The following is a 15,425-nucleotide window of genomic DNA, read 5'->3' on the forward strand; positions in this document are numbered from 1 at the left end:
AAAGCCACAGATTTCTTATCTAGAATCAGGGAACCAACCCCTGGCTGCTACCTGCCACGATGAGATGCTCATAAAAGTTCTTTGGACAAACTCTCAAGCTCCAACCAGACATGAAGGAGAGAATCTGCATGGCTCCCTCGTTACCCAGGGCATCTTCCAGCTCTTTGCAGGTTGGGCTACAAGCAGGAGGCCACCCCAGCCTCCCACTGATGACGGTGACCTTGAGAGGGGCTCTCAACCAGGAGGAATATCAGGGCAGCACTTCCGGGATGAGCGGAGACTCGGCCCCTCAGGCGGATGCCCAAGGGAGAAGGTCGAGGGTCAGTTGGACCAGGGGCCTCATCAGCATCATGCTTTTCTAAAACCGCACGGCCACAGAGGCAGGCGAAGCCCACGTGGATATGCTGTGCAGGTCAACCTCTCACACGGGGCCTCGCCCAAGGGAAGAAAAAGGCGCAGGGGACCGGCCTCCACAGCCATCTGGTCCCCTCGTTACTGACTCAGCCTTCCTCTGTTTAACTGCACATTGTGCTAAACCACTTCCTAAGGATGAGGTTCTGGCAATGCCATTTTGTGGAGGCCGCTGCCCAGCCCACCCCACAGAACCAGCCCGCGCCACCAGTGCCCTCCGTCTGGAAGCACGTTCTGAAGGCTCGTGACATCCCCCCGACCCCCCGGAAGAAAACCCAACTGCATTTGTCAGGGTCGATGCTGAGCCTCTGATCCTGAATTAAAACACCAGCTTCATTTTGCGTCTTCCAAGAGAAAGCTAAAGCCCTGCCAACCGATGCTTTGTCAGGATCATATTTACAGTAAATAATCTTCTCCATTAATAGTCAAGACGAGCACAGCCAGGCCCCGGCTCGCTGACGACAGCGCCCGCTCACACGAGGGGTGCCGGGCTGTAAGTCACAGGACACCAGATTCCGGTCAAGACACCGGGCTTTCTACTACTCCTTCTAAACATGGAAACAGAATCAGTGCACTATTTTTAAAGTTGTGCTGGAGGGAATGTGTTCCAGATACAGTCACAAAGCCAAAAATGTAGATTTTTTTAACATTATCATTATCATTTTTTTAAGCATTATTAGCATGAGCTTAACAGGCCTCAGAAGCACAGGGCAAAGGGGCAGATTTCATGTCTGGGAGAGACACGGGGAGACGAGAGGGAGGCCAGGGCTCACTGCCCCCCACGGTACTGGGGCGGGGGGGGGGACATTTCAGCAACATCCAAAGCACACAGAGACATCCACGGTGGGCCTTGCGTGAAGGATCAAATAAACCCACTTAGCATGGGTCTGTTTTTAATGGCTTCCCTATGGTATACTGTTGACACTTTACTCTTGGATTCAAGCATATTTTGAAAAACCCCTTTGTGTTCAAAGAACTATCAAAAAGACAAAAGTAGGTGAATGTGGGAACCCAAGTGAGTTCTCACGATGATCCTGCCAGAAGATGAGTCACGTGCAAGATGTGGAAATAGGAAATAGGAGACATCTGGAAAAAATCTTGGCATCGCGAGACACCAGAAAAAACACGGGAGGGGGGAAGAGCGTGCCTTCACCCCCACACCCAGCTCAGACCTGCGGTGGGCGCCACGGCCCCCAGGGATTACAGTGGACACTTGGGCTGGATTCCGTGCTACGGCAAAACTAAAGTGACATTTTTCTGAGGTCTCCCTTTAAAATACCTCGAACAAGGAAGGTTGCCGGAGGAGGTAAGGCGTTTGGACAATGCTTGTAATGACATGCGTGTCAGGAAAAGCGGTCGACGACAAAAACCTAGAGGTATTTGGGACAAGAGAGAGCATAAGGGAGAGTGGGTTCCCCTTAGGTTTTAAGAGATAATGAGTCTGGAAATGGATGATAAAAGTTATTACAGTGTGGACCAGAAACTGGATGAAGTTTCAGACAGACCTCCCAAGTGAATGCGTCTCGTTTTTCTCCACCAAAAAGCAGCCAAAAGCTACAAGCAAGCTCCTCGACGACGGTCCTGCGATTCTAAAACATCCCAACATCTTTCTACTTTAGGTGCCAGGAGAGCTTCTGTCTGGGTGGAACCAGCCTGCTCTGGTTTTGCTCAGCCAGTTGCAAAGTCTCAGCTGGGCAGCCCACGTCCACCTGGACCAGCCAGCAAGCCCTGTCCCCGGATTTATCCCAACCTCAAAGCTCGGCTACTGCCAACGTGACATGCACACACGTAGGACATTTTAAATGTCCCAAGTGCTTCTGGGCACCATAGCTTTCACAAGACCCTTTTAGCCACACAGGGAAATGGGAGGTCAAAGGTCATTTCCCTTTGTCTCAGGAGACCTGGGTCAGAACGACCTGATGGGCTCACTCAGCTGGCTAATGGTGGGCTCACTAGGTTCTCGTTCAGTACCGCATCCTTACAGGCGGTCCCAGATTTGAGAAATCGAAGGAGTCTGTGATAAGTGAGTCTGGAAAACCATCTGCGTTCAGCTGGATGCGCCTGAAGGTTCCGAAGCTTAGTAAAGGTCCTGAGATGTCCGGGAATGGGAATCTGACCCCAGCTCAGGTCCCTGACGTGGTGTCCTTGGAACGTGCTTCTGGGTTCCATCCCAGAGGGGACAGCCAAGGCCATCTTCAAGGTGGTCCGGGGAGCATCCTTGGGGAGAGGCTGAGCTGGATGCTCCTGCGCCTTGGGGATGCTCGAAAATAAAGGGTTCCATGGGTCCCAAAAATAGCACAAGTACAGCACAGGGAACTCTATCCAGTCTCTGCGGGTGGACCATGATGGAGGAGGGTATCAGAAAAAAAAAATATATATATATGTGTGTATACGTATGACTCGGTCACTATGCCGTACAGCAGAAATTATTAACACAACACTGTAAATCAACCATGCTCTAAAAAAATAACACAGGTAGTTTCAAATATACTACACAAATCTTAATTTTATTAAATAAACCTCCTAATATGTGACATCCAGTAAGCAGAGCTTTTTTCTGTTTCGACTTTATATACTGAACAGCTTAGAAGTAAGAAAATGACAATTCTTTTGAAACCTACTCGATTTTGAAAGCCTCAGTAATTCAGACTTGGTGTGGCGCCTTTCACAGAGGCAGCGCTTAGTAAATAAGTTGTTGTTATTATTAGTCATTCCTTATTTATTCATCCAAATCAGTTAATTTTCCAAAGTTTCAAGGAGTTGACACCAAATTATTCCCTTTCATTGACTTCAGAAAAAAAATGAAATCTCTAAGAAGAAACATGACACTTTTAACATTTGGAACAATGGGTAAATTTATGGGAAAGAAACATTCAATGTTCTAATAAAAAAATAACAGAAAGATAAACTTGTTCTTTAGGAATCCTTGAGGTCTCACACATCACTTCTACACAGATTCTAAGAACAATGTGAAAAGAGAAAAGCCAGTCGATACATAAAGTGCAACATATGATGCACTCTCTTTAATTTCCATGTGTAAATTAAAAGAGCCACGAAATAAACTTCTGTATACATTGAAGGCTACTGAATTCTCAAAAAATGGTAATAAAATATAGCCCCCGACTCAAAAAGGAATTTTACTTGAGATTTAATGGCGACTAAGAAGTCTCAATATTTACGATCTTGGAGGAGGTAAGAGTCTTTACGTTAAAAGGAAGGTGAGATCCCCGGCATTTTTGACGCTTATTGCAATACGGCCCCAAAACAGCCAGGACGTGAGACGGCAGGTGAAGCCTAAACTGCTCCCCAGGCACCGCAGGGACTCTGGCGACGGCGGCCCCCGTGGAAAATGTGCAACGGCGCACAGTCAGGCAGGCGGGAAAAGGCAGCCTCTCCTCCTGTGTTTAGACACGATTAGATTTACGGACTTCTCCGCACACGCGCGTCCCTCTTTCGCGTGACCTTGGGGAAAGGGCACTGAGAATACTTGGTTCCTACCCCTCAGAGTAACCCCTGAGAAAGCCCTGCTGGTCTGGCTGAGCCCCCAGAGCCGGGATGCTTCTGCCCTGGCCGGGACCGGCCGTGTGGAAGCAGAGGTTATGATCTAACATAAGATGTGGACAGACAGGCTTACCCAGGAGGCCTGACGTGGGAGGTCTATGGAAAGAGTCAACTACACCCAGGCGGTCAACGGCCAGGTGAGCCGCAGCCCAGGTTTCCGGGGCCATGAACGGCGTCACTGCAGGTTGGCCAGACTCCACCAGCCCTTTCAAGTCAGAAGAGGAACGTGTTTTGGACAAAAAGACAGTACTTCCATGTTCAAAGCTCTCTGCTTTGAACGCAGTCTGGGACCGCGCCATCTGATGAGCGGGTGCGAGCAGAGAGCTGTGATTTACAGATGGTCTAATTAGTAGACAGCAGGAGAACAGGCTCTCGCTCCACCCGGCGCGGGCCAGGCTCCGGGTACCCGCAGGTGCAGGTGCTCTGAGAAGGACGAGATACCCACGCGGTTCTCATCATTCCTTAGAAATACAACAGTCCGGACTGAGGCTTGGGAAAGACCCACTCAAGACTCACTTCCACTAGGGACTCTCAAACCTCTGCTTCGCTGGCATTTTTTCTTTTTCCCGTTTTTATTTATTTATTTACTTATTTATTTATCTTTTGTCTTTTCAGGGCAAATGGAGGTTCCCTGGCTAGGGGTAGTTGCCGGCCTACGCCACAGCTCACAGCAATGCCGGATCCTTAACCCACTAAGCAAGGCCAGAGATTGAACCCACAACCTCACGGTTCCTAGTCGGATTCATTTTGGCTGCGCCATGACAGGAACTCCTATACACATATAGTTTTTAAACCGCAAAGGCAATCATATTATACAGTGCCTTTGCAGCTTGCTTTTTCATCACTTTGCCAAAGATGAAAATCTTGGCGATTTCCCCAGATCATTATGTATCAATCAGTCTACCTTATTTTTGCAGGTGTAAAGAGTATTTCATTCCATGGATGTGCTGTAACTCATTGACGCTTAGCTTTTCTGTTAATTTACCTTCAGAGTTCGCTGGCATTTCTCACCTGCCCACAGGAGCTGTTTCCTCTGATCGGTGCAGTTCAAGCCAGCGCCTACCATCATGCAGACGTGTGACCAGTGCCCCGATCCTCTACCCCATCCCCAGGCGAGGCTGAAGAATGAGGGAGCACGTGCCACGCCCGAATCCTACCCCATCCAGGAGGCTGGCCCTTTATTTATGCTCTTGGGCCTCCAGGGTCACTGCCTTCTCAGAATAACACCTGTTTTCTCGGCTGGTCACTGCCTCTCTGCCTGTGACTTCTTTCCTGTGCAGCTCTCTCACCTCCCTAGGTAACTTGAAGCTTCCCTTTTTTTGGACACTGCAGGGTCCTAGACTCTGGAACAATCGCTTTACATATATATGGGCCCCTGTTGTCAAAATACTGGAAAGGCCTCTTGTGGGAAAAGTCTGAATGGTTCCTTCCCAAGCCTGTGGCAGAGTAACTCCTGGGAGTAACTTCCATTTCCTCCTACCGCAAATAGTTGCGAAAATCAGGTTATTGAGCAAAAGAAGAGCTTAACTTTTGGCTTTTTCTGAGTAGGCAAGCCTTCCACACCCCACTCAGCGTCAGCGGATCACATTCCCGCATCGCTGAGCGCTCCGGAGAGACACAAAACCACGTGCACAAACCCAAATGAGCTACCTAGAGAAAGCATCTGAAGATCCGCACGGCCGGCCAGGGCAGGGGGAACACCAACAGCTCAACAAAGACTGCCAGCCCGCAAACGCTCGTGACGCCAACGCGTGAACCCAGAACAAGATGCCTCGTGTTATACTGCTCGCTGTGGGTTATCAAACGACTGAGGACCTACGGCACTGACATTTACTCATGATGTGTGGAGACTATAAGACGTTCTAGCAATTAATCATATCTCCACGGAAGGGAGGCCTCCGCCAAAAGGGATTTGGCAATTTATCCCGGAGCTCTGCCAACTTCCACTGGCGAATTCTGAATAGCCAACACGCTAAAGTGTTTCTCAAGGGGACATGTCTCAGAAACAATGATTTCCAAATTTCTCAAGGCAGCTGACACTCTGTCCCAGTTGTGTAACTTGAACTCTCTGGGAGCTAGGTGGCTTCTACTATCCTATGTTTTAAAACAAGTCAAAATTCACTGAACTGTTAGATTTCGGAGAAGAGCAGAATAAAGCCTGTGAAAACTGGAAACACTGGTCAGTAGCTCAGAAGCAGGCCTGTGTCTGGAGCACTGGATGCTCGACCCTTCCTTTAGTTTAGCGTGTGCGCCTGAGGAGCATGGCTAGAGCTCGCCTGGGGATGGGGGGGCCGAGAGGAAAACCAATTTCTCCTGCTGACGTGCCAGCCAAGAATACATTTCTTTGTTATCTGACCTTGGGATGAGAGAAATGGAAGCAGATCTGAAGGGCCAGCTCCGTCAAAAGCTCTGGGAGTTTCCCATCGTTAAACTGATTGTTTCAACATCACGTCCAAGACAATGGGTGGAAGTTTAAAATTTCCTTTCAGCAGCAGGAAGGCGCTCTTCCCGCCTCATGCTATGTGAACCACGGGGCCTGAAATACTGCTGCTCCAAGGGAGGAAGGACGGAGCTCTGATTTCTGTGAAAAGGATGCAATACCAAATCATGCAGCTATTCCCCTGAATTTCAAGAGGCCTTCTGAATCCATGCGATAATTACAGCTTTTAAAACACGAACTCAGAAGGGTTGAAGCTGAAGCTTGCCCGTGTTATACTGTGAACAGTCTTCATTTTTAAATAACGTTCAAAACCCAAAGCGGGCCGTGGTGGAGATGGAGCGAGGTCAAGCCACGAAGGATCCCAGAGGCCCTGGGTCTCGGATGTTGGATCCACTTGCCAGGGAACCTTCCGGAGGCTTGGCGGTGGGAAGAACAGGACTCCACACCTGCCAGCCCAGGCCCAAGGGGAGTTCTTTCCAGCTTCAAGGCCAAGGTTGGCCGCAGTGGGAGGCGGGCCCAAGCCTTCCTCACGAGAAGGCGGCCCTGTCTAAGGGCTCATGTCTCAATACTCTGTCTCCTCCACCTTCCCGGCTCAGCCTCCCGTGGCCCAAAGCAGGGGGCAGGCCTACAGGGCGTGTTCCCGTGTCCTGAAAAGCGCAGGCCTGGCCTCAGCTGTGCACCGGCAGCCATAGCCAGGTTCCCTCAATGCTCGGATTTGAAAAGGGACTCTAAGACCCTTTCCTGGGGCGGGGGGAGCGGGGGGAGTGAGATGTGACCTGCCTTCTTTAAAGATGTGTCACCAGCTCTGAACTAACGTGGGCCAGGTCGCTGACGAGCTGTCACCAGGTCATGAAGGCAACCACAAACGTTCAGAGAACTACACACTCCAGGATAAATCCACCTTGTTAGAGACAGTGGGTAGATGGGGGGCGAACAGTAAATGAATCGGGCTGGAAGACACAGGGACAGGACAGGAGGTCTGAGGAGCACCAGAGCCATTGGGGAGCCACTGGGCCTTCGGCCTCGGAGGGAGTGGAAATCGAGAAAGTTGGTGGGGGAGCTCCGGTTGTGGCTCAGCAGTAGCGAACCACAAGGACGCGGGTTCGATCCCTGGCCTCACTCAGTGAGTTAGGGATCCGGCGTTGCTATGGTTGTGGTGTAGGCCTGTAGCGGCAGCTCCCATTCGACCCCTAGCCTGGGAACCTCCATATGCCATGGGTGCAGCCCTAAAAAGACAAAAAAAGAGAAAGAAAGTGGGTGGAACGGACTCGCTCTCTTTCCGAGCGAGAAACGCCCGCTCGGCCTGCCGGGCTCCAAACCTGACGCTTTAAGTTACAAGAAAAGCAAGCGGGGTTGACACAGGTCTTCGTGTCCCACGTGTGACGTCTGAAGAGCCCCGCTGCGTGGTTCGAACGCGTTCTTGGTTAGCGCGGCTGCGGATGTGTGTGATCAAGTTAGACAGACGCCCCCCAAGGAGTGCCTGCGGTGTGGGCACGTACTCGCCTCTGCTCCCGAGCATGCTCCCCGGAACTGGCTGCAACAGCTCCCCGAGGAGGGGCCTCACAGTGTGTGGAGACCACGCGGGTCGTGAAAGGCATGGAGATGCCTCCACCAACTTCACTTCCCCCACAGCCCTCCGGGTGAGGCTGGCGCCACCCACTGTCAGCCTTTTTTGTTTTGTTTTGTCTTTTTGTCTTTTCTGGGGCCGCACCCATGGCATATGGAGGTTCCCAGGCTAGGGGTCGAATCGGAGCTGCGGCCGCCAGCCTATACCACAGCCACAGCAACGCAGGATCCAGGCCACGTCTGCGGTCTACACCACAGTTCACGGCAACGCGGGATCCTTAACCCACTGAGCGAGGTCAGGGATCGAACCCGCAACCTCGTGGTTCCTAGTCGGATTCGTTAACCACTGCGCCACGACAGGAACTCCCTATTTTTTTCTTAAAGAATAACATTGGTGCTACAGCAAATGGCTGAAAAGAAGTGAGACATTTTTCCGTAAGGTGGAACTTGCTGAATTTCAAAGGTCTACTCCATCAGCCCCGGGCAGGCCAGGGCAGGAGAAGGAGTCACGCCCTGGTCCAGCCGAAGGACAGCTCCACCTCCCTCAAAGCGGGCGCTGGTCCACGGGGCCCCTGCCTCCCCGGAGGCGGCCGCCTGTCCCACTGCCTGGCCCCCGGCCACGCTGGCTCACATCCGTGCCCCGTTTCCACGGTGAGCCCCAGACAGCTGTAGGGTGCTGCACTGTCCCAGGTAAAACCCTCTCTCCAAACCCCTGAGAGCCACGGACCCAAGCTGCCTGCGAGAGCAAAGGACTTCCACCCAGGTCTGGGATGCTTGAGCGGCGGAGAAGAGAAGCACTTGCTAGCAAAACAGTTATAACTTTACATCTGGAAAACAATAAATATTTACTATTTCTGTAAATAAATCTGGATGAGCACGTCAGGAATTTCAAAACTGTTTAAAAATACTCATTTGAACAGAAAGCTCTCAAGTTCAGTAGAAACTTTTTCTTCTCTCAGAAAAAGGCAAAGTTTAGTTCTTAGGCACCCATTCCCAAGAATCCCATGGACTCAACAGATTTCCTGCTAAGACACTTGTTCCTTCTAGAGCCAAAAAAGGAGAAAAAAACCAATTCACTTTTTTTAATGTTAACTGCCACCAATAATTATTATCTTGGGGCAACAGCTGTTAAGAGTCCTCAAAACTATTGCTAAGCCTGGTTCTGCTTCATTTTATTGCTCTGGGGGAATTACTGAAATAGCAATGAGGCTTAAACGTGACTTGCGGACTCTTTGGTTGTGTTAGTGAGGTGTCTAGCCGCAATGATGGTGATTCAAGAGGACTTGTCGTCTGATGTGGGCTACTCACCTTCTGTCCCTTCACTCCGTGGCAGTCACATTTCCCGCACCCAGAGCCAGCACAACCGCCCTGGAAGTAAGAGAAAACATCGGTAAATAAATAGAAGAACACTTGCAAATTGAGTCAATAATTGAACGAAAATGATTTTGGCAACTTCATCTATTTATGGGAAAAGTCCTATGCTTTTATTAGGAGTGACCTCAAAACAGGCGCCATCTGGATTTGTCCTACCGGGCGGTCCCGTTCTTGCTCTGTGGCCCATCTCTCTTGCCCTAACAGACAAATCAGCAACGCTGGACTAGGACACGTCAAAACGTCACTCAGTCCAGAGAGGAAAGGCTGTCAGGGACCCTTTCAGAAACGGACTCTCCCGTCCTCAAAGTATAAGAGGATGCCACCCGTAGTCACGAGCCTGTGACGGTGTGACACTCAATTCAAGAGTTTCAGACCTGAGACCGCGGGAGACTGAGGGCTGGGGGGAGCAGAGTCCATGCTTTGTCCCTCACGTTCCCAGGCACCCAGACAGGTGCAAGACATTGTGCAGAAGGGAAACAAATGGAGAAGCCCAAACCTTAAAGAACTGATTTTTCAACTCAATTGAAGCATATGCATGATCAAAGGACATTCACCGACAAAATGTCTGTTCCTCGGAGTTCGTTTCCCACTTGGAGTCTAACATTCAAGTCCAAGAAAAAGATTCCAAGTATGTCACGCGGACTAGTGTTCAAACGCCCAAAGGGTGCGACAGCCAACCAGCCATCCTATCTAACGAGACACGGGTCACCATCCCCGTGTTACAGATGTGAAAACTGAATTGAGAGGTGTGACATAACACACCAGGACGAGGCTGAGATAAACTCAACTTCAACTTCTGTCATGGAAAACGGCCAACGCCTTCAAAGACAAGCATGTGGTGATGCTTAATACATCTGCAATATCCTTAGAAGGACCCACATGTGAAACCAAAATGGACTTCGATGTTGTGATCGATGAAAAGGGGTGTGATAGGAGTAATTTAGTTAAGGAGCCTTATCAGCAGCTCGATACTAAATCTGAGATAAAACGTACGTCTTAATTCTGCTTCAGATGACATCGTTTCTGGAAAATAAAACCACACTATAAACAGTATCGTGATCATGTGAAGTCTATTTTTTGACAATATACCCAAGTCTGAGCTCCACTGCCTTGGAGATCTTCTGCTTAAAACCACTCCATCTGGAGATACTTATTTTATAAAATGAAATCCGGACAAGTGCCTCCAAGACAGTAAGCTGTTCTTAATTTTGTACTTTGGAAACGGGGACAATTCACAACAGCCCAAACTCCAGAGATTACAGATCCATTTCTTTCCCTGACTCGCTTTTTAGGCAATTCTCAGTATGCACTCTTGTCACCTTTTAACATTTTAGATCAATCCATGTGCACAGAATGGATTTTTTTTTTTTTTTTTTTTTTTTTTTTTGCTTCAGTATCTGGGTTGGGGTGACCACTGAGACTCGTCCGAAACAATGACGCCAAAATCTTACACCTGTGCTCCAGCACTTCCTCCAAAACACGGGGCCACCAGGAGACACGCCGTCCTCCACGTCACCGCCTCTCTGACCCCGGGACGTGTGGGTTATATGCCTCTATGGTGAGGCTTCACCACGTTTCTCGTGGCCCTTTGCCTGCGTGCTCGCCCCGTACCCCGGGGCACTGGGCGAGCAGGACCGGAGCCTCGCGCTCAGCCTGCGTTTCACCTGCAAGCCTGTCTGTTGTAAAACCCGCAGGAGACATAAAGAACAGCGCTGACTGAACCATGACACCCCGTCCAGGGTTCCAGCCACCCCAGTTCTGGAGCGGCTAAAGTGCTCGCAGCCGGGCCTCTTGAAACTGTTGCCATGGGCCGTTCCATGGCTGTCGGGGGTGGAGTTCGTTTCATTAGCCTCAAATAATGACCCTAAAGGATGAGCCAAGACACTGCCGTGTCCGCTCACATGAAGTACATCACAGCACCGTGGGAAACGTCCCCGAGGGGACCATTCCAAGTCCCCAGACCAGCCTGGGAAGGGGGGCTGGGTCCCCGGAGCTGCCTGAAGCAGTGAGGTTGGGCCGCCAGGTCTGGAAAGCCCAACAGGTGAGGCAGGCCTGCGTGGCCAGGGCTCCAGGTGACCTCCCCCTGTGGCTGTCCTGTCCCCACAAGGCTCCTGCTTCCTGAGCCGGGTCCAGAACCCACGTCTGCTCTTCTTTTTCTTTAATGGCCGCACCTGGGGCATATGGAAGGTCCCAGGCCAAGAGTCGAATTGGACCTGCAGTTGTGACCTACAGCACAGCCACAGCAATGCCAGGTCCGAGCCATCTGCAACCATAGCTCATGGCAACACCAGATCCCTAACCCACTGAGCAAAGCTAGGGGTGGAACCTGCAACCTCATGGAGACGACGTCGGGTCCACAACCCGCTGAACCACGAGGGGACGCCACCTCTGCTCTTTAATCGCAGCTAAACTTCACTCCGACCGATTCCAGAAGGAAGACTCAATCCGGCTAAGCGAACCCTGACCCTGACCCACTTAGGAAATGTCCGCCCACCACCAGGCTTAGCTGGGGGTCCCAGCTGCAGTCCGGACGGCACATGGGCTTTTCTCACCACGGCTCAATCACGGCATCTTCAAAACCTCAGGACGCATGGGCATCTAATGACTGAAGCTGAAAAACTGCTGTTTCGTGATTCTGGGGTTTTTCTCTTCTGAACTATGGATAAAATCTCAGCAGCTTATCTTTATTCACTTTGAGGGCGGTTGTAAAAATGAATTTCCTGGAACGGTTCCCTTAAGCTATCAGTACAGGCCTTAATTGCAGGAGACCCCAGATAAGAGGTTACAGGGCCCCAATTGTGGAGGCTGAGGTCAAGCTCCTTCTCAAGCTTTTGCTCCAGAACCACACCCAGCCAGTGTGACTGACCAGCCGACACTTTTCCCCTGGACAACTTTTCAGGTTATGACAACTACGGGGGGAAATCTGAGATGAGAAAAAGGACGAAAGCCTTATTGTAGCCCCATGATAGAAATAAAGGACCCTCACCCTGCTCCACCAGCTCATATCAAGCAAAAAAAAAAAAAAAAAAAATTTTTTAATCCCAGACAAAAGGCATTCATGCCTCTTTATCAGCTTTATTCTGGTGGGAAATTTTATTACCATTTATGGCCCTAAAACATTTTCAAAGAATTGATAATTCTAAGAATATCTAAATTATTGTTGACTTTTTAGGATAAAATGCATTTTGAAACCATGATTTTTGTTTTGTATTCTGGATGGCCTATAGCTTTTTATGTAAACGGCTCTGTTTAAAACACAAAACTAATTTTTAGAATAACAAACAAAAATCAGGAGAGGCATATTTACTTTGCTAAATAAAATCTGCTTTGAAATATCGCTATGCTGGCCCTGTACAACAGCTGTCGCAGAATGGCTCAGGCTGGCTACCGCCCTGGTGCCTAGAGACATCTTGGCCATGCATTCAAGGGTGCACAGCTAAAAAGGACACCAGTGACGCTGCAAGTGTCCCTTTCAATCGGGTGTAATGTCTGGTTTTGAAATAGCTCATTAATGAAAGCCTTGAGTAATGAATGAAAGTCTCAAGCCCCCATTATGAATTATTTCTCCAAAGGGCAAATAAACCGCATGAGTTACTCAGCCTCACAATTCCACTGATGACCTAACATGCTAAAGGCCATGTCACAAATTTCATGATTTCCTGAGGAATTACATTCTGCATCTGGACCTCTCGGTGAAATCAAAGGACAGAAGGCATCCCGCAGACTCCAGCAGCTTCCTCCTGGCTGCACGTCTGAGCGAGTCTGAGGGCTGCTCATTTTTCCCAAAGTGGGGAAGCTCTTGGGTTACCGTCAGAGAGCTCCCGCCCCATCTGTTTCAGATTCTAGAACAGGAAGAACTTGTACATTCTGTGGGAAGAACTCACATCTTTCCTCTCCCTGGAGTTCAAGGTCAAGTAAACCAGCCCAAAGGGCGCAGAGTGATGCCTGTGCTATCTTCCCAGGGGCACATGCTTGACCTAAGGATTCACAGCCAGTGGAGCTGGTCACCAAGACAGTGTCCACTTGGAAACGGGAAATGTGGCTGAAGATCCCAAGGCCAAAAACTTGGGGGTCTTGGTCCACCTTAGAGAAGGGTCACCCAGACCAGTGAGTGTCAGAGAACCCTAAACAGCGCTGGGGGGGAGGCAGCATCGTTCATAATGTATAACCATAGAAAAACGCCATGAAAACCAAGCAATCTTGACTGCCAATCATGTACCACAGGAGCATAATAAGCTCCCTCCAAGTGGAAGCTGATTTACAGAAAAATGTACATCGGTTCTCAGTGAAGCCTCTCTCTCTCTCTCTCTCTCTCTCTCTCTCTCTCTCTCTCTCTCTCTCACACACACACACACACACACACACACACACACACATCAACATCGGGGGTCAACTTTAATTACCCTCAAATAAGACGATGGAAAAAGAATGCAAAAGGCACAACAAAGTCCATCTTAAATCAAATACCCCTTATATTCTGCACGCATCTCTATACTTTTCATGATATAAAACAAAGCAAGTCGTTTGAATGTTCTTTCATGCCCCAATTAAGTTTCCAGAGCATCAACCCATCGGGATTAATGCAAGAAATGATGCTCAGTTCTAAACATTCCCAAAGATTCAGGATACACGGTACTAGTGCCCAAGAAGGAAGGGGAGAGATGGACGCATGAGTTTCACTTGAAATAAAGCCTGTTTCTGGGCTGTCTCCCGTCTCTGGACCAAGAGAACGCGCTTCTCAACATTAAAGTGAGTTCTAGGTGGGGATGCAGGAAGAGGGGCGGGCTCATTCTGTTTAGAGACTTTTTACTTAACCAAGGACGCCAACTGCTAGTTATTCTGCGTGTGTGTGTGAGAGAGAGAGAGAGACGGAGGGAGGGAGAGAGAAGGGGGAGGAATGCCTTATGCTGACTTGCTCACTGTGGCTCGGCTTCCACAGGAAGGCCTACTGGAAATAAGTCAAACGGAGTGAAGTCCTCAAGTTTCTGCTTTTCCTCCTGCTTCTGGTGGGAGAGAGGCCTTTCACATGTCCTCCCTTTAACGATTCTGTGTGTCTCCCATCCCACCAAATAGGGACATGTGGCCCTGGGCCAAGTCTAAACAGCTTATCTTTCAAATTCCTGTTCGCATTCTCTACGCTGTGCAAAATGTCCAAATAGTTTCGTGGTGATACTGCAATCCCGGTTTTCTTGCTGGTTGTAGCTCTTCCTCAGGGCTCTCGTGAATAATTACCTACGCCACTAAAAAAATACGTGGAGGCGCAGGAATGCATTTTCAGGCTAGTGGGGCAGAAAATGAAAGTGTGCAGAAACCAAAGGGGAGCTGCCGCCCTCACCCCCAGGGCGGGAGGGGCCGTCAAGCACAACGCCCCTTCCGGATCTCCGATCAGCAGCGTCTCTGAGGCTGAGCATCACCCCCCGCCTGGTCCCCAAATTCCATCCTGGCACCTGCCCCACCGGTATGCAGGCAGAGGTCCATCAAAAGCCGCGTCATGCATTATCATTCCTTACACCTTTTCACAACCACTGGCCCTTATCACATGCTACGGAAGCTGGATCTTTTCAATTCTGCTCATTTTAATCGTTACATTACCCCAAAAGTTAGTGTGGCGAATAAAAGCTATCTACCTCCCCCAAAAAAAAGCACCGCGACACCGCGACACTTTTTTGGAAATTAAAACATCATCTAGAAATATGTAGGGAATCTTAATATTTATGTCCCAACTCTCGTTTGTGATTTTAATGCGCATATGCTATTTTGGGGTAACTCTGGCTTTAAATGTTTGTTTACTGCCAAGAGCTTCTACAACACAGCTGTCTTTGCCCCCAAGTACCTCCTGCCCCCAGAGGACTGCTCCGAAAGAGAATCTTAAAACTTCTCCACCAGGAGGGCAAGGACGGAGGGGGAGTTTAGGGTTAGCAGACGCAAACGGCACACACAGGATGGAAAAACCGCAAAGTCCTCCTGCATCACAGAGGGAACTGTATCCAACAGCCTGTGATAAAGCCTAACAGGAAAGCAGATCTACGTATGTGTGTGACTGAGTCACGTTACTGTACAGTGGAGATGAACA

The 15,425-nt window shown here is 49.6% G+C and overlaps 1 protein-coding gene across 1 annotated transcript in view; it reads right to left on the reverse strand.

Moving 5' to 3' along the window:
* COL4A1 (collagen type IV alpha 1 chain) overlaps positions 1–15,425 on the reverse strand; it is a 139,078-nt gene that overhangs the window by 73,954 nt on the left and 49,699 nt on the right. The window contains 1 exon segment of the mRNA XM_021065910.1: positions 9,287–9,346. Coding sequence (XP_020921569.1) covers positions 9,287–9,346 — 60 coding nt within the window.

This window comes from Sus scrofa, chromosome 11 (assembly GCF_000003025.6).
Source record: "Sus scrofa isolate TJ Tabasco breed Duroc chromosome 11, Sscrofa11.1, whole genome shotgun sequence".
NCBI classification, from domain to species: Eukaryota; Metazoa; Chordata; class Mammalia; order Artiodactyla; family Suidae; genus Sus; species Sus scrofa.